At 34.4% G+C, this 27,255-nt stretch overlaps 2 protein-coding genes across 3 annotated transcripts; one reads left to right on the top strand and one right to left on the bottom strand.

Moving 5' to 3' along the window:
• Positions 1-2,411: 2,411 nt before the first annotated feature.
• LOC121263482 (poly [ADP-ribose] polymerase tankyrase-2-like) lies at positions 2,412-3,292 on the top strand. 2 transcript variants are annotated; one of them, XR_005940270.1, is made up of 2 exons: positions 2,412-2,561; positions 2,696-2,862. XR_005940270.1 is itself a non-coding variant. In XM_041166393.1 (2 exons), the coding sequence occupies exons 1-2, from the start codon at positions 2,451-2,453 to the stop codon at positions 3,026-3,028; spliced, it is 246 nt and encodes an 81-aa protein (XP_041022327.1). In that variant the 5' UTR covers positions 2,412-2,450; the 3' UTR covers positions 3,029-3,292. The 2 variants fall into 2 exon arrangements, 1 of the variants encoding a protein (XP_041022327.1); XM_041166393.1 differs by lacking the exon at positions 2,696-2,862 and adding an exon at positions 2,894-3,292.
• An 865-nt stretch (positions 3,293-4,157) lies between these two features.
• On the bottom strand, positions 4,158-7,442 carry LOC121263287 (carotenoid cleavage dioxygenase 8 homolog B, chloroplastic-like). The gene is made up of 6 exons (XM_041166090.1): positions 7,053-7,442; positions 5,770-6,513; positions 5,448-5,641; positions 5,160-5,349; positions 4,818-4,920; positions 4,158-4,677 (listed from the first exon to the last, which is right to left on the bottom strand). The coding sequence occupies exons 1-6, from the start codon at positions 7,365-7,367 to the stop codon at positions 4,532-4,534; spliced, it is 1,692 nt and encodes a 563-aa protein (XP_041022024.1). The 5' UTR covers positions 7,368-7,442; the 3' UTR covers positions 4,158-4,531.
• Positions 7,443-27,255: the final 19,813 nt, after the last annotated feature.

Raw genomic sequence — 27,255 nt, 5'->3', positions numbered from 1 at the left:
TCTTAAAGAGAAAAACGGGGCTCAAATCGCCAGATGCAAAGCTAACAAGCACCCACAAATGGAGAACCACGGGCGCTCCGTACCATGCGATTTGAGACTCCGCAGACCGACTATAAACAATTGGGACAGACCAATGCAAGCTTCTCTGTAATTCAGCCGACAATTCCGGTAAAGTTACCACTGAAGGCAACAATTTCAGAACCTCTTTCTTTGAGTTTACGCTCTCCGCAAACATTGTTGTCGATTTTTAGTTTTATTCATTCTGTATTCGTAATTTCTTTTAAACCTTTGATTCCGAGCACGAAGAACAACACTGACTCGGTTATGTCAGCACTAGGCGATGATGATCTGGGCTTGATTCTCAACTGGGTCTATGACCCATATGACAGAAAATCGCTCTCTCTAGTCTGCAAGCAATGGCCGAGTGTGGAGGGTCTTGCCCTGTTATCCTTACGGGTTGTCGAACCCGATTCCCTCCGTGGTCTCTTACCAAGCTAGTTCCCAAATTTAGTCACATTTGAATGCTCAAGACCGATAGCCAATGATGACCTTAAATTCTTAACCCAAACATGTGCCAAAACCGAGGCCCTCAACCTTAATTTAAAACCCCCACGTAGAGATTCCAACGAGGTTGATCAAGTGTTGGGTTGTGATGATGTTGGTGACGTTGGTTTATGTGCTTTAGCACTTGGCTGCCGGAAATTGTCATAAGTTTTACTACGGAGGAGGAAGAATATTGGGGATGTTGGAGTTGTTTCGCTTATTAACTTGGCTCCAGCTTTGACTAATTTGGATTTGAGTTGGTGCAATTTGATTACGGATAAAGCTCTTGCAGCGGTTGGGAGGGCAGGTTCTATCAGAATTTTGAATTTGCAAGGATGTTCTTTAATTACCGATGGTGGACTGGCTTCTTTGGCAACAATGCTTTTGTCAAGGTCTTTGAAAAAATTGGTTCTGGCAGAATGTGATCAAATTGCCGCTAACGGGGTTTTACTTCTGTTGCAAATGTGTTGCTTGGAGGAGCAAAATCTGGCAGAATGCGGCGAAAAGTCATGGATATTGGACGTGTGACAATTGCTGCAATACAAACTCTCAAGAGACTAAAGTTGTCATGGTTGATTAATGTATCGGATCCTACACTTTTTGCGCTCGTTAAGAATTGCTGGAAGCTGGTCGTTGTTGATTTGACAGTTTGCGAGTTAATAACGGGAGTCAGAATTCGTGCCTTTTCAAATCATGCCTGTTTGGAAACTCCTGTGTTGACTTCTTGTTACAACATTGATGTTTATGATTTGGAGCATATGGTGCTTGGATGTCTCTCATTGAGGTGCACTGTGCTAGATAAAGGTCTAGAAACGTGGATACCTAAAATGGTGCAAGAGAACATTGGCAGATTCTGTGTTTTATATTGGAGGTGATTTGATAAACCAACACATTTTATTTAGGCGGTAGGATTATATCAAGGCTAGTGAAAGTTTGTGTCATCCCCTGCCTCTTGATATGGCAAGTAATTGCAAGCTTTTGTGTCTTATTTCTATAGGCCTAATTCTATTCAAATAATGTGTCATCCCCTGCCTCATGAGTTCCTACATGTCAACACCACAGTCATGATAATTGATGCCTCATCATGTCCTACTGTTTGGACTCCTCTCTCTATTTCTCACACGTATTTAAGGATAATTCCCAAGGGGAAAAAAGGAGAAAAGGGTGGGGTTGGGATCAATCGGGAGGGGGTGGCTTTTGGGATCAAACACTCTCTTTACTGCTTTCATTTCTAGTATTATTGTGGAGAAGATGGTTTTTTTTGGTTGTTTCATCTTGTTTGTTTGCTTCCTTTTCTTAGTCATAATGACTGAACTGTTTCAAATGTCTCCTATCAAAACTAATGATGAGCAAATTAATTGAAGTTGACAATGTTGATGCCGTGTATACAGACTAGCAATGATTAATTTATGGAAAACTCTTCTTTCAAGCATTTTTGCGCACTGAAGTGCACCGACCAAAGCTGAATTGGAAGATTTAATGAAACGGCTCGTTTTGATTTTACTTTCAGTAAATGAGTTTTGGACGGGATCTGAAATGAAGTTACTGAAACACACAGTTTTGCATTCTCTCCATTCTCTTTTCTTCAGGCGGTTGATTCTCTCTCTCTTCCATTCTCTTCTCTATCTCTCTCTCATTGCCTTTATCTCTGTTGTTTTGTTCTTTTAGCGAGAGACATAGTACCGATTCATAGGCATGTAGAGGCCAAAGAACCAACTGTCAAGATTTGCCAAACCAACCACTATTCATGGCTACGCTCAGTCCGGTGACCTTCTTGGATTTCAATGGCTACTTCGAGACAACCCATCTCTTATCAACCTGTCTTAAGATCTCATTCTCTCTCTTTATACGAGCTGGGTTTTTTCCTTTGACCCAAACTCATAATTCTTTTGTGTACTTTCAATTTGATGGCACTGACGCCACTTCACGTTTCTGTTGGTTATAACAGGGTCGAGATAGTCAAATTTCTTCTTAATCGGCAAGGGACAGATAAGGTTGAGTTGGATGCCAAGAACATGGTAAGTATTAATATAATTGGTTTTTTTGGAAAAAATGCGTACATTACAATGATGCTTGGGATTTATTAAGCCTATGCTCACAACTTATTGATCTTGTTATTGATTCCTGAGTGTCAAATTGCTGTGCTTTGCAGTATGGAGAAACTCATTTGCACATGGCAGCAAAGAATGGATGCAATGATTCTGCACAGTTGCTTTGGTCATGGTGCCATTATTGAAGCCAAAGAAAATGTGCTTTTTCTTATCACCTTATGATCCATTTTTGAAGAGTTCAAATTAAAAGTGGGATTTGGATTTCTGATGGTAAACTCTATGCTGTCTTATTAATGCAGAATGGAATTACACCATTAAATCATACTGTTTGGTACTCACTTCGAGCTGAAGATTGCTCGACTGTCAATACATTGCTCAAGTACAATGCTGGTTGTAGTGCTAAGGATAATGTACGGTGGATTGCAATCATTTGAGGGGGATTTCCAGATGGTTAAAAGAACACCAAAAAGACCGGAAACTTTACTTTCTTTTTTATCCCGGTAACTTTCCGGACAACCAAACAAATCAGTTTCGTATGGGCTCGAGAAAGAAAGTGTCCATGGAAGAATAGAGTAAACCGAAAGTGTGGTGGAGGTGAGAAATGGGGATGGGGAAAAGAGAAAAAAAAAATAGAAGGCCGGTTTGGGATTGGCAAATGGTTGTGGCGCACATGGAGAGTGGCAATCGACAAAGGGGAGATGGACGAAGGGGATCCGGTAGTCTTCTTCTCTTCGTTTTCTTTCTTTCCTTTTATTTTTCTTTTAAAATAACTCTGACAGCAACAGTTCCACATGAACTTCATCCGCCAACCCGCTTGTCCCTAGAAAAACCGTTAATTTATTTGTAGTTGTCATCTAAAGAAATTGAACCCAGGTTTTGGTGGTGCTGGAAAGTTGTTGGTACATCTGATTCGTGTACAACATTAACTGGTTTCTTTTACTCGATGGATAACAGACATTGCTCATATGAGCAGGTCGGTTTTGGGGGTATTTTTGGGGAGGGGGATGCTTGGGGAGGCGGGGTTTGATGGCCTTGTTGCTTATATTCTCCTTTACCAGGGAGAGAATATATTACAGCTTGGTTATTATATGGAGGAACAGAAAGCGCCAATGATATTTCTTTCTGAAGAACATTTTTATTTTTGCTGCAATAGAAAGAAGTATGAGATTAGTTTTTGATATCCAGAATAGATAATCCTCCAGAGAAGCCCTTTTTAGCATTTTCTACGAGGGTGGGGGATGGCAATCTCTGAGCGTGTGCATGCATGCATGCATCTCTCTCTGTTTTGATGGTTGTCATAGTAACTACAACCAGGCTTTATAAGGTTAAATTGAGGGGTGTACTATGCTTCTCAGTTTGGGCCATATATTTCTCCTTCAAGATTCCTTGCATTTCTGTTCATGCTTTTGCAGCTCAATGTTTTCATAAAACTAGCCCCCTTGTACATCAACGGATGACAAACCAATAAAAAAAAAGGAAAAAAAAGATCAAATTGAACTGAAAAGGGTGACTTGCACCATTCCATTCATGGTCTTATACATCAGAAAAGATATAAAACTGGAAATAAGATTTCATTAATGAACAAATAGGATTTACATGATTGAACTTATAAATAGAAGCTCTGGTCCAGGCCTGGCATTTCGTTCAACCTAGCACTATTATATCACGAGGCACCACCAACCTAGCTGATACTCACTAGAAAACATACAATCGAGACATGATAACATGGATTTTGAATACATTGGGAATCCATGACATTACACAATCAGCCATGGAAATGCATTTTTGGAGCATTTGAGCATTTCAAATGGGATTTTTGTATATTCGGAAGGGATCACAAGATAATATGATCATATATTACATGACTAAGAATCACAAATTTTTAATGTAATATATGTCTTATGATAAAATGACCATATAATAATTCAACATATTTTTTATTTTTTGGGAACCCAGCATCCATGCAACCCGTATGGAAGACCATATGGGAACTTTGCTCTTGCAATCTCTTCGAAGGAGGATCCATCAAGCAACAATGCATATCCACCTCCACTTTTCTGACTAATCATGGAGATTACAACTCCTGCAATTAATTACACACCATTTCGAATAAAAAATATGGGATGATCAGATACTTCGATCGGCATGAAAATCATCATGTAGATCGAAGAATTGTAACAACGTACGGAACGTACGTAAGGTATACGTGCATGGAGGACTTACCGTCGTCTTCCTCTGTAGCCCCTGGCCGAGGCACGAAGAATGGCTCTGAGGGCACAGCACCCTCCTCGTACCAGTTCTTCGCCTTCTTTTCGACTAAATCAATCTGCCAAGAATTTTCAAATCTTATTAATTTCAACCCACATCCAAGTACAGAAATTAAGAGCTTTATTATATATAAGAAAACACATTAATTATGAAGAGATTTTATAATAATTATAAATTTATAAATTAACGTGATTTAACGTGATATTACTTTTATTATAAAATAAATTATAAAAGCCGTGATTAAATGCTATATTAATTCAAGGAAAGTGTAGGTACTTAATAATCATATTTACGTACCTTGATAAGAGTGTTGGGGAAATTGCAGGGGCGTTGGGCCCCGCAAGCGTAAGCAAATCTGTATTTTAGACCAAGATAGTTAGGGTTGATGCTGCACATATCAATGCCTCGCCCGTGTTCATCTGCCTCCACTGCTGCCTCTAACTTCCCATTTGGATTCCCGTTCAAAGGTATAGTGAACCGTCCAACCCTATCATCATCATGCATTCAGCCGTAACTTCAAAGGTATGTTCTCTCATGTAGAATAGCAAAGATACACATATGTTCATATATATGTATGTCATTTACCTAGCATCTGGTAGGACATCTTCCCCGTTGAATGATCGGAGATTTTTCAGCCTGAGCTTCTCCAGAATTGTTGTGTCAGCGTTGTGTTCACAACAATCGGCAATAATGGCTGTCACTCTCCCATCTTCGTCCACCTCTTCGTAGGCATTAATGAAGTGGAAAGTAACAAATAGTGGCACCTCCACGCTGGCCACCTTCAAAATCACATGCCCACACATTTTAAAATTGTCCCAAATATTAACACATGCATACATAAGCATTATATGTTAGTGTTACTGAAATTTTGTTAGTTTTAATAATGGAAGAGAGCGGTGAAACTCACTACTTTGCCGCTAGCTTTACACATGATATGAACAAACGCTTTGGAATCAGGGTGCCATTCAAACTTGTACAAGGGTGTGGGCTCAGCCTTGAGCAAATTTTGGGCACAATACCTCAGTGGCATCTCAGGCACAACAACATAGTGCTCAGTCACCGGGAAAGAGTGGACCCACCCAGGTGCCGGGCCGTGCCGGCAGTTCACCCTTCCGATCACCTTCCGCTCATTGGAACCCGGCTCCATCCTCGCCACCAAGTACCCCGGATGCACCAAATCCGGTAACAAAGTTAAAAACTCTTTGTCTGTCACAATGGGGTGAGCCGAGTGTATTAAACCACCTAATGTGTCAGTGTACTCAAACCTCCCTAACGTGTCCAATGTGTCCGGATCGATCACTATGGAGCCTTTCTGTGTCTCCGTCAGGCAAACTACTCGGCCATCGCCGAGTTTGACGACGCCGGTATTAGCATTATCGGTCAATGATGCACCGGAGAACAAGTTTGCAAGCTCACCAACATATGATAGGAAATTATCAGGCTTAGGGACTTCTGAGAATTCACGGTAACATAGTTTTTTGTTCTTCTTTGCGGCCATGTAGGCTTCCGATTCGACTTGCCGGTGGCCGGCAATCAAGCGGCCGTTCTCAAAGTGAAGCTTGACCAGGGTGGCGTAGCCATCAAAGAGGTGGCGGAAGTCGTGGTCCCCGATGCGCCATAGGCCAGGACCATTTCGTAGGTACGTTCCACTCTGCATATATTGTAATAATAATTAATGGATGGTCATAATGATCGATCTAATAACTGGAAAAAAAAGGGGGATGATTGTTGTATGCATGGTATTTGACTTATGAAATAGATTTTAGCATACATGAGTGTAGATTTATACTATATATAAACATAGTATTATTTATATATTTATTATTATTATTATTATTAGTATTATTATATATAAATATATGGCACTCTCAAATATACTATTATTTATTTTCCTCGGCCACTTTTTGACGTTTTATATAAATAATAATTCTGCCTGGCCTTAAAATCAGAACACAAAAGACATTAACACTAACAAAATGAATGAATAGAAGTTAACTTTTAGAAATATAAAGATTCTTATATTTATTTGTTCAAACACCATATATACTTAAGAAATGTCGATGGCACTAATCGGAATTAGTGAAAAGTTCTATTCTATTTCAATACCCGAGACCATACTTATACATGCATGCAACATGAGATTATAATTATAAAGAAATAATAAATCATCAATATTATTTACATATATACCAGCCATAATGGTATATCTCCTTCTACGATCAGCTCTCCTTCCCATCTCTCCTGCCTAACACTTGTCCATGCAACGTGATTCCAGGAGCTGGAACTTTTTTCTGTTTCCCATGACGGAGCAGCTGCCGGCAGTGGCACTGTCACCGGAGTTGCGACGTTCTTCACTGTCAAGCCCCGAGCAGTGCACTTCCTCGTAACGTACTTGCCAGTCCTGAAAGAAAACCCATCGTTTACACCCCCGGACTTATCCGGAACGGCCGACACTATGGCCAGAAAACTGGAGTTTCCGATGGCCGAGTAGCTCATGGAAGCCATGAAAGTGTAGGTATAAAGATGTTTTAAGGGTTTTCGATGTGTCCAGGATGGACAAGTACTTAAGCCAACTAGCTAGCTAGGATTGATCTAGGAGTGTGAGTACTGATATTATGACGTTTATAACTAGGAAGCTTGCCTGGAGATCAGTGAAGACCGAAGGGCGTTCACAGAGGAAATATATAAATTATGGAATCTCAAATTCTCAAATGGTAGAATTCCTTTCCACTAGCGGACGTACGTAGCTTACGTGATCATAGTCGTATGAAGATTCGGGAATAGGATCATGCTATTACACGCGTTTTATGCCAAAGTTAGACACGAAAACCAATGAAAATTTAGCATCTTAATTAATTAATTACCTGTTTGTTTTGTGGAAAGTTAGGTCGAATATTCGTATTTATTTCGTTGGATTTCAACTAAAGTTTTTAATTTCAAAACCTTTTGATGGCGGTCTACAGTACAAAATTGAAACAAAAACTTATTATTATCTATGAGAAAGAAAATATCTCTGGAATATTAACTGAAAGGCATTCATTTTTGCATGTCCATCAATTAGTTTCATTATATTATTTCTACTAATTAGTTGCATCAATATATACTACGAGTACTGATAACTCATTGTTAGAATTTTTTGTTAAAGAGAATATAAATGAATAAGTTCTTAAACAACATCATCATGATAAATAGAGAGATTATAAAAATTGACCCTCGCGATTAATTTATAGTTCAAGCATATTACAATATCAACTAACCCAAAAAAAAAAAAAAAGAAAGAAAAAAGAACCAAGATTTGAAAAATTAAATTAATTGGGGTTCAAGTATATTAGAGCCTTTAAATAAATCATACATAACATAAATTGAAAATTAATATATAGAAGGGGAGAAAATAAAAATAAAAAAATTGTATTCTACAATTTGATAGGAAAAAACTAAGTGATGAAGCAGTTTAATTACATTAATTGATATTTGAAAGGAAAAATTAATTGAGAAAGAAAAATAACATGTGATCATTCATTTGGAGATTAATCGAAATTATAAAATGGTGCGCCATATATGGGTACGACAAATTCCAGCTAGCTAGAACAGACCAACAACCTTTAAAACACCGGTTTGAATATAAGTCTCGTTTGGAAAGTGAGATGAGATGAAAATTTTATAAATAGTAATAAGATAATTTATAAATAGTAATGAGACAATTTGAGTTGAATATTTTTTAAATTTTAGAAAATGAGAGAGAAAAAATTAAATAAAAATATTATAAAGCTAAAATATTGTTATAATATAATTTTATAATATTATTTTTGTTTGGGTATTTGAAAAAGTTGAATTGGTTTTTTGTATTTGTTTGAAAGTTTGAAAATTTTGTAATGATTAGTTTGAAAATGTTTGTATTTGAATTATGTTTGAAAATGAGATAGAATGAGATGAGATAAAAATTTTGAAATAAGATCTATTTCCTAACAAGCCCTAAGTAAACCTATTTTTTGGGAGAATGAAACATTTCTAGACTGCATGTCATGTACTCGAATATCGTTTAATAAAAGAAAATGCTGCGTCTACCGAGGATGCAACACTACAAAAGTCACCGATTGATATTTTATTTTTTTACTTAACTGTTAAGAAAGTATTTTTAAATTAGTTTGTGAATTTTTTTAAAAAATATTTAAGAGTATAAAAAAATTTATGAAAAAAATAATTAAAAAAACACCATTTAACCTTATTGGTGACCACTCGCGCGCGCGCACGACTCTTTAATAAATTCCTCTAACGAACACAAGACCATCCACATAAATGGTGGGCATTTGTGCCGTCGGAGAAAATTATAACATCGGTATATATTATACGGAATCACGAAATTAAACATTAAAGAAATAAATTATATTACGTGGAGAGAATATTTAATACATGACATATATAATTTGATTTAAAAGATAAATTTTAAAATTTAAATTTGATAAATCAAATTTTAATATTTAAGTTATATGGATGATATGTTCTATACATCGATTTAAAAATAGAATAATCATTATAAAAAATTAAAAGCAGATTTGGCAAAAATCCAGCATTAATATTAATGTTTAGAAAGATGAGAATCGAACCAAGAAGTTGGAATCGGTTTACTCCAAATTAAATTGTGTAGAAACTGAACAATCGGAATGATCATGTTAACCTGGAATATTGTTTGGCCGTCCAAAGTGGAGCTAGCTAGCTAGCTAACTGATGAAAAAGGCAAGCTTAGCTTGTTGGGGGAAAATTTCAATTCCTAAGCAAATAATGATGTTTTCCATGAAGAATACAACCGGCCAATTCCCTCATGATTCGAATTTAATTTTCCCACTAATTAGTTTATACCCCTTTCGGAAAGTGGGAAGCCCCAAATTACCAACCTTTATCAAAAATTTTATTATAATTTCAGGACCTTTAAGGTAGCTGGTACCTATGATCAGGGTCCATGTGTTTGCCACCTGATTTAATTTCTGCCTCCACATAACCATCATATCACTAGATCGTGCTAAATATATATTAAGACAATATATAAAACACTCGATCATCTTAAAAAAATCATGTTGAAAAATGTCTAAAAATCTAAAATGCTATATATATATATATATATATATATAGAGAGAGAGAGAGAGAGAGAGAAAGATCAGAGAGAGTAATGGAGTACTGTTAGTGGTGTAGTCTTTTCCATATATCCTGAATCGTAGGTTGAACAAAGATCTCTCTCATCTTCTTGATGGAGAGAGCAGTCACAGCTCGATCGTCTTATCATATTCGTAGTACTTATATATACCCACTAGAGCCACTTGTTCATTATATTCGACATTGCACCTTGTAGACTTGATTTTAGAACAGTCGCAAGAAGTAATATTGTGGATACACACGGCCAATATATAATTCGTCACGTACACAGTACGATCGATGATGCTGATCACGTGATTTGAAGTCATAACCTGATCTAGCTTTAACACCACTCATGTAACCATGAGCTGACATTAATTCACCTGAAATCAATTGGTTTCGGAGATAAAAGACACCTAGCTAAGAGCAATTCGACATTGCAACCCACAATATATATTCTTTTTAAATTGAAAGATCTAGAGCCGTACTATATATGGTCGACACACCTATCTGCAGGTACAATAAAAAATCAAATTCCACTTAATTTGGTTTAATTGGAATTTGCTTTGGCATTAATTAGTGTTAAGTTTTGCAATGATCCACTTGCCGTAAGTGCCTTCATTTAAAGTTTGAAGTCCAGTGTTTGCAATTGGGTGGGTATATTTTATGTTATGACCTTGCATATTGCATAGAGATCGAAGGCAATACCCTTGTAATTGCTTGTATCTATTCATGTCCTCGTTGATTCCCACAAAACTCAATCAAAGGTGACAAAAATGTTGAGAGAGTGGCAGACAAAAATAATAGGGTTTGCCCCACAGCCATAGACCCCTTAGTTTAGTGTGACACTTAATTAAATTATTAATTAGTGGACGGTCCAAATTAATAAGTTTTGGTTCGAATGTGGTCCGGTGCCAATGCCCACTAACTTATCAAAATATTCATAATTTGTACGCGGTTAATAAGTTGTGATCATGAGATCATTGCTTGTTTGATATTACTTTGATATATAAGCTAGCTGTACTTGGAAGATTTGTTTGCAATTTTCAAGCTATTTGATGATCAGGTCAATAAAAACAACTTGTTCCGATAGCTAGCACATCTTTGATTCAATATATTAATTAAGTGGAAGGAGATCACTCCAAATTCTAAGCCAAAAGTGATGTGGTTTTGGACAGTTTCTAACGTGTACATATATATATATATATATATATATATATATATATATATATTTATATATATATATATGTGCTATCATGGAATCAAAGCAAGAAGGATCTTTATTTTCTCCTCTCAATTTAAGCTGTGTTTGGTTGCAAGACTCAGATGAGCTCAGCTGAGTTTAGTCTAATTTTAAGTTGAGTTTAACATCTAAACACCCAACTCTCAAATTACTAAACCCATCTCAACTCAAAACCTCCTTACACGTGGACCCACAACCTTTTTCAACTTTCCATAAAAAATATTAAACTCATCTTAACATCCAAACACACTTTAAACAAAGTTTAGATGAATCCTGCAGAACTCGCTCTACTACTCAACTCACTACTATTCATAAAGAACTGAACTCGGTTAAGCTCAGCTCAATATCCAAACACAGCCATAGTCTTCAATTATGCTTTCAAGTATAGATTTTTGTTGTTGAAACTTTATGGACTCGATAATTATGATAGCTGCAATGGCCTCAAGCATTTAATTTTGTGCCATTGGTTTGACCTTAATTAAGGAATGATCATGCATGTTAAGATGGGCTGCAATCGATTTTGTAATGGACAGAGTTTTAAGTATCCATTAAACATGCGTGATAACCACATATATATTTATTAAGGTTAATTTAAAATGAGGAGTTATTAAGTTCACAAATAAATTTCACAACACTAAATTAAACAAACAAACTGATGAAATATAGATTTTTTTTAAGGTCTCGATCGCTTGAATAATTGATTTATATAATTTGTATCGTGATGATCAACTAGTTTGATTTTTGGATTATGATTCTCAGCGGTTGATATATTCCATCCCCGAAGTGCCCTATTTCTAAATCTTTATCATAAAATCCCATATAAATTTAGGGGACAAAAAATCCTTTAACACATTTGTTTGTCCCATGAACATCAAATTGTCCTCCTATTGTAATTTCCATGCATGTCGTTTTGTCTCGTTCGTACAAAACTACCGTCTTGAGTACTGGAGCCATTAATATATATAGATCATATATTTTATACACACACACGATGAAGGGCGCGCAACATCACCAATATATATAAAAAAAAAAAACTTGAACAAAGTAGTAGTAGTAGTTTATCGATCATATATTATATAAGGTACTTCCCCTATAGGACGATATATTTAAGCTTTATTAATCAGTTATTAGAAAAAAACAGAACAGAGTAATCACGGGTCACCTGAGGCAACCTCGATCATAGATCTATTGGCCTAAGAACCAATTAATTTACACATTAGTATTCGAGCCTTTTGATTATTTATATGTAACCTGCAGAGACGTAATGTGTTTTTTCTTTTTTCTTTTTTTGACTAAGAATTTAGGTTAGAGACTACACAATTGGTTTGCACGCGGCCAAGAGACAAGAGCAAACTGTCAAGGACATACTATATATTAAGAAGTAACTTTCGACACATTTTTTAGCAATAATATAGATATTAGATTTGTTCATTAGTCTATATATTATACAGCTATTTTTCCCCTTATCATAACATTATTGGACCTTCAAAAATATCTTTTTTTTTTCTTTCTTGTACCGATTAATTCAAAGTCAAACAATGCATCGTTATAATATCTTTTTATATCTAAATTAATGCTTATTCTTATCAAAAGAAACAAAAATTTCTACGTCTTGGATTATCTTAGTTTCATCCTTGACATTATTTTTTGGACTTTAGGAAAGTGTCTGTTTCGCTGTAACAATGCTGATAATGGATGTAGTGAGTAGTGGAATAGATGGGGGAAAATTGTAGTGCTTCCTTCGAGGGAAAGCGCCTCCAGACTTAGAGATTAGAAATAGGGTTTTTTGATTAAAGATTTTTCATGCTCTATCAGGTTCAGATTCCAAACATAAAAGGACTCTCTAGTTGGCCATGGGGGCCTTACATACGGACTTAAGTTGAAATAAACAGACTCATGCACCCGGGCCTTTTACACAGACTCAGAATAATTAAAGACACATAAGCAATAACATAAAGGGCCTAATAGCACTCAGCCCACGCTGGCTAATTGCAGCCCACAACTCAACTAACACTAACACACCCAGTAATACACAACCCAGCCCATTGCCGAAGACAACTAGTTGAGTTCGTGCACTCTGACTCAAACAAACACAGAACACACACACTTCTTCTTCTGTCGGTAACTTCACTAGCTTAGGGTTCACTTCCAATCTTCATGCCACCGTGCCCTTCTCCCCCGTGTGATCCTCTCAGCTGGTTAGCTTGTTACAGATCTCCCCTGTTTAGAACACCTTGCCCGCAAGGTGGGGGAAATCTTCTTTGAGCTTGGAGTACCCTTCCCATGTCGCGTCCGCCACGGTCTACCCCTGCCACCGAACCAAGAGCTCCGCCCGAGCTTGGTTGCCGATCTTAGCCATGCGCCGGTTCAAGATCTCCTCCAGTTCAGCCATGACCACTCCTTCTCCGTCTACCGGTGGTAACGTGGGTAAGGCCATAAATCGATTTCCTAGCTTCTTTTTTAATTGGGATACATGGAATGTGGGGTGGATTCTTGAAGATGATGGTAGATCTAACTTGTAAGCCACTTGACTTATTTTTTGTGTGATGCGAAAAGGCCCAAAAAACCGAGGGGCTAACTTAAGGCTGCGCCGCTGAGCCATCGTACTCTGCCTATAAGGTTGGAGTCGCAGGTATACTTCTTCACCCACATTAAACTGTTGTTCCTTGCGTCTGAGATCTGAGTACTTTTTCATTCGGTTTTGTGCATTGATGATGTTGTGCTTAAGCATCTGTGAAATCTGGTCTCGAGTTTTGAGATCAGTGTCTACAGCTTCTGCACGTGCTGTACCCGGCACATAATTTAGTAGTCGAGGAGGTGGTTGTCCGTATAGAGCCTCATAGGGAGTTGTTCTAGTGGATGAATGTTGGGTTAAGTTGTACCACCATTCCGCGAGGGGGATCCACCTCGCCCAGTCTTTGGGCCTGTCCCCATAGAAACAACGGAGGCAATTCTCCACTGTTTTGTTTACGGCCTCCATCTGTCCATCCATTTGAGGGTGGTAAGCCGTGCTTAGAGAGAGTTGAACACCCTGCAATGAGAAAATTTCTTGCCAGAACTAACTTATAAAGGTGCTGTCACGGTCAGAAACAATGGACTGTGGTAGCCCATGAAGTTTGAAAATATGCTTAAAAAAGAGATGGGTGATATCCCTAGCTGTATATGGGTGTTTGATAAGGATAAAATGGCCGTATTTGGTCAGCCTGTCGACCACTACTCACAAAGCGTTGAATCCTTGGGAGTTAGGCAAACCCTCCACAAAATCTATGGTTATATGAGACCATGACTGAGTCGGCACTGGTAGTGGCTGTAATAGTCCACTAGGTAGGGTATTGTCCACCTTCACTCGTTGGCACACGTCATAGTTTTGTATAAACGCCTTAACATCCTTCTTAAGGCCTTCCCAATAGAAATCCTTCCGCATTCGATGGATGGTCTTATCATAACCCGAATGACCCCCCCAAGGGCTACTGTGCGACAGTTCTAGCAGCCTATTTTTGAATTCCTCATGCTTGGGGATATACAACATGTTCTTGTACAGCAAGAAACCCTCCCTCATGGTGTACTTAGGGCCCAACTTGCCCTTCGAAAGAGATTGCATCAGGTTCTGGACTTGTGCAACCCCTACACACGCTGCCTTCAAATCATCAATCCACTACACATTAGGGAATGAAATCAGTATTAGTTCAGCCTTTCCTTCCATATCCTTTCTTGATAGAGGTGTAACCGGTCCGGTCCGGTACAGTTTTGGACAAAATTTAGGACCGAACCGGTATGTACCGGTTTTGTATTTTCCAAAACCGATTACGCACCGGTTACCCTCCTAAACCAATATCTCCAGTTTTACCGGTTTCCAGTCCGGTCCGGTTTTCTGATTTTTTAAAATGTAATTTTATCATTAAAAAATAAAAATCTGTTAATAATAATAATAATAGTAAAAAAAAAAAAACTGCTTCTAAAACTCTATTCTAAAAATCTGTTCCTATTACAAAATCTACACTACTAAAAAAATCTGTTTTAGTAAAAAAAAATTAGTATTAGTTATAAACTTATATATTAGTATAGCTATATAATATATTAGACTATATAATAGTATAAATATTATACTATTAGTATAGTTATATATTAGTATTAGTCATAAACTTACATATTAGTATAGCTATATAATATATTAGACTATATATAATATAATTTAATATATATTTTATGTTTAAAGCATATGATCAATTAAATTTTCATCTTCAAGATTAAACTTTTATTTTATAAATTATAATAACATCATCTTATATATAATTATATTAATAACATATAATCAAACAAATTACAAATGTTTATATTTAAGATTAACATTTTATGTTATAATTTATAAATTATAATATGAAATTATTTCATATATGATATAAAAAATTTACATATAATTATATATTATATATAAAACTTATATATAAAATATTAATTTTTATATTTTTTTTCCCAACAGGTCCGGTCCGGTTCCGGAAATCGTAGAACTGGAACTGGACCAGCTCCGGCCAGTTTGCATAATTCAAAAACCGGTTCCGGACCGGACCAGTTTTCCGGTTTAAATTTACAACCCTAGTCTTGATAGGGCATCGGCCACTCTATTTTCCACCCCCTTTTTATACTCCACCACGAAGTCATAACCCAACAGCTTGGTAATCCACCTTTGTTGCATTGGGGTGCCCACCTTTTAGTCCAAAAGGTGCTTGAGACTCTGCTGGTCAGTGCGCACCACAAAGGCTTGCCCCACTAGATAATGTCGCCACTTAAGCACGGATGAGACAAGGGCAAACGCTCCTTCTCATAGGTGGACATCATAAGGGCCCTCCCTTTTAATGCTTGGCTGAAAAAAGCTAAGGTTTTACCCTGCTGCGTCAAAATAGCTCCAATTGCGTTGCCCGAGGCATCGCACTCAATAGTAAACGTCTTTGAGAAATCCGGAAGTGTTAAATACGGTTCCATAAAAATTCAATTTGAGGAATTTTTCATGCTCTATCAGGTTCAGGTTCCAGACATAAAAGGACTCTCTAGTGGGCCACGGGGGCCTTACATACGGACTAAAGCTGAAATAAACAGACCCATGCACCCAGGCCTTTTACACAGACTCAGAATAATTAAATACACATAAGCAATAACATAAAGGGCCTAATAGCACTCAGCCCACGCTGGCTAATTGCAGCCCACGACTCAACTAACACTAACACACCCAGTAATACACAACCCAGCCCATTGCCGAAGACAACTAGTTGAGTTCGTGCACTCTGACTCAAACAAACACAGAACACACACACACTTCTTCTTCTGTCGGTAACTTCACTAGCTTAGGGTTCACTTCCAATCTTCACGCCGCCATGCCCTTCTCTCTCGTGTGATCCTCTCAGCTGGTCGGCTTGTTACATTCGCCCACAGGATTTTGAGTGGCATGCATTTGGTGCATGTTTATACCTCTAGAGTATGCAGATTGAAAGTGTAAAATGTGTGCATGTTTTTACGAATTAAGCTAGCTAGGCATTGTCGACATGTTTCTTAATATGTTAGAAAAGTGTGGCCTGGTGAACCTTATGACAATTTATTTCAGAGATAAAACATAAAAGGTCGACCTTTTAATTTGTCTCATTTCATAAACTTTGGTTTAATTAGGCATTGAAAAGGGTGATCAGCTTCCGCTTAACTTGTATTTGGGATGGGTCTAATTGAGTTTAAATTCCTCTTAATTTTGATTCGAGTTTTGGGCTAAGCACGAAGGCCTAGTCCATTTGAATAGTATGGGTCCCGGGTACTTAACCAAGGAGGCCCAGGGTTTCCACTTGGGGTTTACAGCCCCTATATAATGAGCAGTTAGGTGTTTGGGCCTTTTTGCGGGTCGTGCCGATTACGAGCAGTACGTAATTAGTACCTTATTTGGTCTTTGGAAATTCGATGCATCCGCAAAAATTCTAAACATACCCTGGAGGGACAAAGGTCTCCCCTCACTAACAGGCCATCCTCATACCATAAAGGTCCAAGGCCCAACAAAGCCCACCAACCAACATTAACCTGGAGGAATGCACCAATAGGCACATCAGCAACAGCAACGAACCCAGAGTCAAGAGGCCGCCCTTGGAAACGGTCATATCATTATCCAAGTCTATCGGGGACGACGTAAAGGTCCAAAATGTCCTCCAAATAACCACCCATTATCCGATTATGCATAATTCATTCAAAAAATAAATGCTCCATGCCTAATTCAAAATAGAGCATTGGGTTGTTACAAAAGTCGTATCACTCTATTTATATATATTATATGTGTCAATCTCACCCAAATGTTTAGGGCAATCTCCATATCCCACAACTTTTTGGAAGGACAAGAAAAACAAAATTTGAATGAACAATACCACCACCTTTATGTGTTTGGAGGTCTGACGTACACAAGCCTCATGCTGTCCTGACATGTACTATAGCTAGTTTAATTGTAAGTCATGGCTGCATTCGCCCTGGAACCAAGCATATACGGTCTCAGACGGTCAGGCTTGGTGTCGTTATTGGCACTCACATGCCCGTTGAACCATGTGTCGGCCAATCTAGCAAGAGATTTTATATACGAACGTAGACTTATGAGAGAAAAAACCAAAAAAAACTCGCTGAAAACGCCATAAACTTACCAGTCGTGTGTTTTTGTCCATTGCTCATCTCCCATTGCTTTCATAATACTATGCATAGTTTTTCCCTTCCAGATGAAATTTAACACGAACGCAATGTCAGAGCTGCTGCAGCATCTTTAACCAGGCCAGCAAGTTCAGCTGTCTGCATGTCTTTGATCAGTTCGATTTGGACAATTAATTTCTGTGGAACGGGTCAGTAATTCATGAGCACTGCGCTCTTTTTCAATGAGTTGGTTATTTGTCTTTCTTGCAATTTCTTCCTTTGTGTTCTCACTTCTTATCCATCCCATGCAGGATGTTTCATGTGTCAGTTGTCTTGGCTAATATTTTTTTATCTTTTATCCTTTCGTGTCTCCGGTGAAAAAAATGAATCTCAAGATTGATCGCCGGCCGTGAAGTTTACTTTGCGTTAATTAGAACCACATTTTAATTTATGACTCTCGAGGGACTGTTTGGATAGTGAGTTAAGATGAAAGATAAAAGTTGAATAAAATATTATTATAATATTAATTTTTTAATATTATTATTGTTTTGAGATTTAAAAATTTTGATTTGTTTATTGTATTTGTGTAAAAATTTAGATAAATTATAACAATAATAAGATATGAGATAAGATAAAATACTTTCATTATCTAAATGGACTATTAGTTTGTCTCGAAGTCCACTGTTTGGCTGCTTTTGTCTGGAACTAAGGTTTTAATACATTAGAACTGAAATTTTAATACATCAGAACCGAGGTAAGTACAAGTATATATTATATATCATTAAACTAATTTATCATTACTATAGATTTATCTCAGTATATCTGTAAATAGTAATGAAATAATTTGAGTTAAAGAATGTTATTAAATCTTGAAAAATGAAAGAAAAATTTGATAAAAATATTATAAAGTAATTTTTTAATATAACTTTTGTTTTAAAATTTTAAAAATTATTTAATATTATTTTTTATATTTTGTTTGAGAATTTAAGAAATTTGTAATGGTTAAGTATTGATTAGATTAAAAAGTTTAAGATTTAAAATTAAAAATTATTTTATATTTAAATGATGTTTGAAATATAATATATATATATATATATATATTTATATATGAGAATATCTAAAAACGATCGTATTGCCAAACAGACATTTAATGTTCCCGAATTCATTCATTACTTGATTGAGTATAAACTTATTAACAAATTACTTGACTAACTCAGTATATATAAAATAAGATCGATGTTACTACGTACTGTTCCTGAAGCCAATGGATAGTGCTAAATTGTGACGTATAATGAATGGAGTAAAATCGGGAATGGATCATTTTCGTCGACTATATATAATTAAAGGTAGCTAGAAGTTCAACCTACGTACCTAACTCAACGACTCTTAGTTCAACTTCAACTACTCTATTTTGTTTCCACCTACCAAACACAGTACACTTATGTGCGATGCCAAAGAAAGATGAGAAATATCCCATGAAATTAACCTTTCAAGGGCCCCCCCCTGGCCTAAAGCAAAACAAGCGAACGTCAAATCCATGTTCAAGACAATCAAATTAAGAAGATAATTATCTCCAACAATCCAAATATTCAATTATTTTCTTTTACTAAATCCTTCCCAACAAATGTTAGGTCTTTCCATTGATCAAATTTCTTCATGCATATGATGGTGCGCGCATGCTCTAGCTAACGGCTTTATTGAAGATAATTAAGTTATGCTATATATATAGTTATTTTTGTGTATTTTTTATATAATACACTAATATATTTGGTTAAAATAATTATTTTATATTTAAAAAAATTATACAGTCAATCACATTAATAAAATATATAAAATATACATAAAAATAACTGTACATAAAATTTTTAATCCTTAATCTCTCTCTCTTTTCTTTCTTAAAATATCCTTAGTCATCAACTATGGTACGTCATATGCATCATGCATCCTTTCATTTCTGTCCGTATAAAAAATGTTTATGTTATTATAAATTATATTCTCATAATATTATTTTTATTGTATTATGTTCATCAGATATCATCCGTCAATCATTAAATTAATTTTTATTTTTTATAATAAAAAATTATAAAATATTAATAATTAAAATTATCTAAACAAAATAAAATGAGAATAAAAAAAATATAGATTATAATATTGTTATTTATTATTGTTTTCATCATGACGAGTCATAAATAAATTTATAATATGATATGATTTTATATGATAAATTATATTATTTTTAAATAATTTTATAATCGTACAATATCTAATTATATATAAAATTTTGAAATTTTCATAATAATGCTAAAACCTTTCCCTCAAAAATTAATGAGACTGGAGTCGTGCATTTGCGAGGGGTGGCGTTGGACTCGGTTTTGAAAATCACGTGCTACTGTCGACAAGACTCAGGCAGCCATACACCAGCGCCGAACGCCGCAAAGTCACAGCCCTGGCCTCCTTCTTCTTTTGGCCATTTTCCTTCTTCTTTTGGGCATTTTCCGTACGATTTACAAACCGAACCCAGCAGGATTCACAGACAACATGGACACCTCAACGTTCTACAACGCAAGTGACAGGCAATAGTACGACAGTACACGTGGCGAAAAGATGTCGACCAGCACGGACCGTCAAATCAAAGATATTTATCTCAGGAGCAATATCCTGTTGGGCCCCCGAAAGCAAAGGGAGCCCACAAGATGGGGGAGCGCTGTCGCAAATAATAGAGCTCACTTCGTCGTCGTTTGGTTATGAATCAAAGTGATACAAATTTTCAAACAAACATTTTTTGTTTTTGAAAAGAAGAAACGACTGTGCAATGGTTGTGGGGTTCAAGAAGAATTTTGGGTATTTTCAACGCCGACAAAATCAGGTTCTTGTCTCATGTGTTTTTTTTTTTTTTTTCATTATCATATGCATGCGCCCGTAAAGCCCAAGAATTAAAGCCCAATTCCTTTCTAAACAGGTTTGTAAGCCCAAATCAGACAATCCTCGACGTTGTTTGACATTTTCAGGACAGGGAACATGATTTTACAGTTAATGATGTGAACTAATTACGCTTATAATTATAGGCGATTTTTAGCGTATACTATTGGCTTTAAGGAAACATATGGTCCCTCTGTTCTGTACCCGGCGTCGTTTTCTTTAGTTGGACAGCAGGTTTTTAACATTCGACGCACAAGAAACAAAAATTGACAATGATGGATGGGGCGACTGGCCAATTTTTGGACATGGATTAAAACTAGAGTGTTCCAAGATGATTATAATGCACGTATCTATCCCCAATGTTCATTTTTGTTACAATGGAGTCATGACTCATGCCACCTTTAATAATATTGCTTTAAAATATATTACATGAGATCTCTCAATTTTTGTCAATATTTATAGTCCAAAAATAATCAAATAGTATATTAAATTATTAAAAATATTTTTTAAAATATATATAAGAGTTCGGTCCGGTCCAAAATTTATAGACCATGGAACCGGACCGAATATTTTCGATCCACAATTTATAGAATCGAGACCGACTGATCTGAAATTCAGTCTAATTCGGTCCAGACCGAATTGTTTGGTCCTTTTCGATCCAGACTGAATGGTTTGGTCCGATTGATTTTTCCGACCTAGACCGAACTCCTTGCACCCCTACTGGTGGTGATAAAATTGTTATAGATAATTACAACAGCATTGTAAATGTATTATTATCTTTTCTTGGTCAAATCCGTCTATCCAATATTTTAGCTGACATGGTTATCATCGAAGATGACATGAAATTTTTATAATTTAGAACACAGACTTTAATCTAAAAGCAAATTGGCTAAAATTTGTTGGTCACGAGTCATAATATTGGTTTGGACACTTGGAATACCTCAAAATTTTGTAAATAATTATGAAATGGTTTGAGTTAAAATATTTTATTAAATTTTAAAAAATAAAAAAATTATAAAATCATTTTAATATCATTCTTTTATTTAAAGTTTATAAATGTTGTATTGATTTTTGTGTTTTATTTTTAAGGTTTCAAAAATTGTACTATTTTATGTTTAAATGATGATAAGATAATGATTATATGAAAATTTGAAATTGAAATTTTTTTATGTTTTAATAATATTTAGAAATAAAATTAAAAAAAATTTTGAAAATTTAATGTCCAACCGAATTAAGGATCCCATTGAATGAGAAAAGAAGGGAATAGATTGTATATATATAAATAGTGCACATGGGTGCTGCTACACCTACTGAAAGGGTCACTGAGAAAGGCCAATTTTTTTTTAACATTTTTTTAAAATTTTTAAACATTTAAAAAATAAATATCATAAATTTATTAAAAAAATACTTTTTTAACTATTAAATAAAACTATTAAAAATAATAATAATAAAATCGGGGACATCCTCGGTAAGTGTAAGCCAAGCGTTTTCCTATCCAAAAAGTGGAGATTCCTTATCCTAAACTTTGCACGTTCGGGAGAGACACACACGCTGACGTCGTCGCACAATAATAGAAGTAATTGAACTGTTTCTAGACAAATGTGGCGTTATTCTATGTGGACAGTCGTTATCGCTGTCAGTTATAGACATAATTTTTTTTTTTTTTTTAACTTTTTTGGGGGAGGGTTTCTCTAGTTTGTTCAAGTAATGAGTCATGACGCAACCCATTTTATAATAAATTTCATAATATATATTTTAAAATGAGTATATTCTTATAAAATGATATTAATTTTATAAATTATTTTTACAAAATATTATTTATTTCAGAATATGTTTGTATAAACTATAAAGGGTTGTAAAAAGTAAACGTATATTTATATTTCATATTCATCATATGAAATTATTATTTATCTAAAATATTTAAACTGATAAGAATATATAAATTTTATTATTTATTTTACATTTTAATTATAATTACATATTTTTAAATCACTCTAGATGACTTCCGCTCTCATCCATTATATAATTTAATTTTTTTTTTCTCTCGATATAATTTTAGTATCTATATATATATATATATATATATATATATATATATTTATAGCCACTGATTATTAAAGAATATTAGCTAGCTAGCTACTAATAATGATCTTATCTTGTTGCAGGCCGCCAGGGCTTGGGTGGGATATATGCTGCGACATTGATGGATCCCAATTCCCACCTATTATCTTATCTACCCCCTGGCCAATCCAGCCACACTAGGATATCTATATTCTATATATTATAATTAAATATAGTTTTAGTCACGGTTTATATTGAAAACTTATTTTATTATTATTATTATTATTTTAAAATTTTGATATAAAATATAATAAAGAATTTAACTTTTTTAAATTTTAAAATAATAATAATATTAAAAAAATATTATTTTAATAATATTTTATTCAACTCACCTAAAATCATCTCTAAATCTAAAGTGGATAAGTTTTTTTTATTAAATTTCAGATTTATCAATTACGCAAACTTACAAAGTAGAAACTTTGGAAGTCTTCATCAATGCTATATATGCAATTATATCAAGGACCCACTATCCTTCGAAAAATCTTTATAATCTTAGCCATATATGCACATACATACATTTACCTTGTCATTGTGAGTAAGACTAAGATCACAAAAAGGTTGACGTGGCAGTACGTACTCACTCTAGTTATTAACGACTGGTTCGGTTATATAAAATTAAATTATCTAATATTATATAATTATTTTTTTTAATTCTTACACAAAATATAATAAATAAATAAATATTTTTAAGTTTCAAAATAAAAAAAAATAAAAAAAATTATATTATAATAATATTTTATTTAATTTTTAATAAAATATTCTATCTCATTCATCAAAACTGTATAGTCAAACGAGACATAAGTATTGTGTCTTTGTCATTTCTATGTATACGAATGAACTCCAAAGTTGAGATATTTATATCAATTAGCGACATCATCCTAATTCCTACATATGCGAGAGTTTCAAACAACCTTTTTCTCCCTTTTCTCCATGCAAATCTTCTACAGTCATATTGAATATATGATGTCATGTTCTACTTTGATTTTTATTTTTTTTAATTTAGAAAAAAAAGAGCAGATTTTACCAAACACTACTTCTGTGACCAATTTCAATCCTGGTCTGTAGCAGTTCTTTTAATTAAAAGTCAATGCTTTAAGAAGATGTTTGGATAATGAGATAAAATAAAATTTTATATGAGATTTTATTGAATTTTAGAAAATGAGAGAGAAAGTTGAATAAAAAATATTATAAATTAAAATATTATTAGAATATAATTTTTTTATTTGAAAAAGTTAAATTATTTTTTATATTTTGTTTAAAAATTTAGAAAAGTTATAATGTTTAGATAATGATTAGATAAAAAATTGAAGATTTAAAATTTAAAAAAAAGTGTGTTTTAGTGATGTTTATAAAGAAAATTATATGAAATTATGAGATGAATTGAAATGATTTATATTTTTCAAACAACCCCTAACTCTCATTATCCCACATTGGCTATATATAATAGTTAAATTGAAATGAACGTAATTGTTCAAAAACAAATCGAGTTCTATTTGAACTTGGATTTATTCAACGAATGAATTGTTCATAAACAGTAACTTTGATTGAAATGTTAAATTATTAAAAGTTTGACTAAACTGTCTGGATCAATTTTGCTCGAGAAAAGTCCTACTAGCATGTACAGGTTTGATTGAGGTACCGTTTAGTTGATAGACTCAATTGAGATAATATTAATTTAATATAATTTTAAATTGAATTTAATATTTAAATATCTAACTTTTAAATTATTAAATTTATGTCAACTTAAAACCTTTTTACACATGGGATTCATAATCTTTTTTAATTCAATACTTCTTTATATATGAGATGTAAAATATTTTTAAATTTTTTATAAATATATTTAAACTCATCTTAATTTCTAAATATATTTAGATATATTCAGAAGAATTTATAAAGTTGGTGGAACCATAACTGTTTACTAGCAGTGCTTGTCCCCCATCGCACCAACCTAAAGTGATATTTTTGAAAAAAAAAAAAAAGACTTGTGCTACCCGAAAGAAAGAAATGAGAGAGAGAGTTGATGCCTTGTCAGAGAGAGAGAGAGTGAAAAAGAGAGAGATGATGCTTGTCAGCAGAGAGAGATAGAATTGATGAGAAAGAGATACGAAAAAAAAAAAAAAAAAAGCTGCGAGATCAGCTTTTGTCAGTTTATCTACAAGAACAAAACTCACCGAATTCATAGATGAAAGCAGTTCATTTTGTTGTTTGGATGGTTGAAAGAGTTTAAAGAGGAGAGAACTCAGCTGAGTTAGGGAATTAAATATAATTTTAAATTCATTTTAAGTGGATTACATAAAACTTATTCAATTATCTCAACTTATTATTATTCATAAAGAATTCAACTCAATTTAATTAAACTTAACATCCAAACGTAGCCGAGACTCAAGCTCAACTCAAAATTGATCAGTCTCAGCTTAAAAGTTAATAATAATGAAGCTAATTATGTACAAATAAGATCCTTAAGCTCGAATGGATCGAGCTTGAGCCGCGACAAATGTTAGCCAATCAACCTGCTCTCAACATTCGCCATCTAACTCTACTAATTAAGTTCGCTTATATTAACCCTAGACCAAAACAAATTAATTCACTGTACTAAACTTCATGAAAAGCGCATTTTTCATATAGGGTTGCGAGCCGTCATAAATATCTTAAATAGATCATCAATTCTATTTGCCAAAGGTGATTTTGATAAACAGACTTCTGCCTTTTAATTGGGCAATTCTTTTTCATTATAATTCCTTGATAAATTGCTAAAAGAGATCACTTTTTCTCCCCTCATGGAAGAGAGAGGCCAGAGCATATTGACAAAGGTGGAAAAACGAATGGACAAAAGTAGTACTAAAGTTTAAGCGCACATAGCAGGAAAAGGAATTAATATGTGAAAAGTAGTACTAAAGTTTTGGTGGTTTTGTATTTCTCGATTGTTCCTCTTTGGTGGGCATGATAATATATATCGGCCATGCATGAATGCAACCTGCATGTCATATATATATATATATATATAAATAAGTGGAAAATTGATAATAAATAGTTGCATAATTAATAATTAATATTATTCAGTTTTAATTCATTTTTAGCAATAGAGTCGCCCTCGAACCAATATTGGAGAATAATTAATGCTTTTGGTGCATGCTTCTTTGTTACAATTTCTCATACCAGCTAGCTAGCTAGCTTGTACTATGTATATATGCTTTGTAATGAATATCATAGATGTGCGTGGTTCTTTAATAATTAGCATCATCAGCCAGTCAGGGCACGTGTCAAAATTAAACCATAAAAGAGTCTGCTGGCAGCTTGTTCCTCAATCCAAGTTTCGATCGTGTATATATATATACTAGCAGTGAATTTACGTGCGATGCACGTTTGCCCTGTATTAAATTATTCTAAAATATAAACATCTAGTGTAGAAGAAAAGAGTCTAAAAGGACTAAATATTACATAATTGTTTTTTTGTTACTGAAAGTAAAGTCTGAAACTGCTAAATATTACATAATTGTTTCTTTCGTTACTGAAAGTAAAGTCTAAAACGACTAAATATTACATAATTGTTTCTTTCGTTACTGAAAGTAAAGTCTGAAACTGCTAAATATTACATAATTGTTTCTTTCGTTATTGAAAGTAAAGTTTGTTGGTTATGGATTCAAAGTGGTGTGTTCTCGTCATTTACAGCATTTATGGAGAGAACATTGAAGTTTTTGTGACGTTGTTTTTGGAGTTGATCCAAATCTGCACCCAATTGTATGATCCATTTTTTGGTTGAACATAATTTTGCAATATTTTGGATATACGGTAAATGTTCCTGTATGGTGAATAAATATAATGTAAAAGATATTTTTGATAACTTTCTATTTGAATATCTAAGATTAAATGTTTTTAAAATACAAATTGGAATATGAATAAGTTGGTTACCTTTCCTGTATGTTCCATTAGTTCGATTGCTGTGCAACCCAGAGCTTCTTCTGCAATTTGACCGAACATGACAGCCCCAAGTCGTCCATTACCATCGTCAACTTCGATGTAAGCTCGACAGCTATATAAACAAACTATATTTTTTAGTCTGAATGATTAAGTAATAATTTAAATATAACATAAAATTGATTAAAGAAACATTTACGACGTAAAATATGAATATAACATATATACCGTGGTTGTGCATTGCTCATGTATTTGCAATGATAACATTGAAATTTTTCATTTTGCTCATATCCAGTCCCCTTCTTACACCCAATGCAGGACATGTAGAAGAATATTTGATGGAGATCAACCACACAAATAGTTGCTTTAATCCAAAATTTTGCTTTCTGCATTAATTTTGGAACAGATATATGTTTTTAATGGTTG

Source organism: Juglans microcarpa x Juglans regia, chromosome 4S, assembly GCF_004785595.1.
Source record: "Juglans microcarpa x Juglans regia isolate MS1-56 chromosome 4S, Jm3101_v1.0, whole genome shotgun sequence".
Lineage (NCBI taxonomy): Eukaryota > Viridiplantae > Streptophyta > Magnoliopsida > Fagales > Juglandaceae > Juglans > Juglans microcarpa x Juglans regia.
The sequence above is the reverse complement of the archived record's forward strand: the minus strand, read 5'-3'. Positions and strand labels throughout refer to the sequence as shown.

Bases quoted from the DNA above. Each gene is read 5' to 3' on its own strand.
- LOC121263482 (XM_041166393.1), top strand. From the start codon at position 2,451: ATGGCACTGACGCCACTTCACGTTTCTGTTGGTTATAACAGGGTCGAG. The intron at 2,562-2,893 runs GTAAGTATTAAT...TTATTAATGCAG, and splicing joins AGTTGGATGCCAAGAACATG to AATGGAATTACACCATTAAA.
- LOC121263287 (XM_041166090.1), bottom strand. From the start codon at position 7,367: ATGGCTTCCATGAGCTACTCGGCCATCGGAAACTCCAGTTTTCTGGCC. The intron at 5,350-5,447 runs GTAAATGACATA...TGATGATGATAG, and splicing joins GATGTCCTACCAGATGCTAG to GGTTGGACGGTTCACTATAC. The intron at 4,678-4,817 runs GTAAGTCCTCCA...AATTAATTGCAG, and splicing joins GGCTACAGAGGAAGACGACG to GAGTTGTAATCTCCATGATT.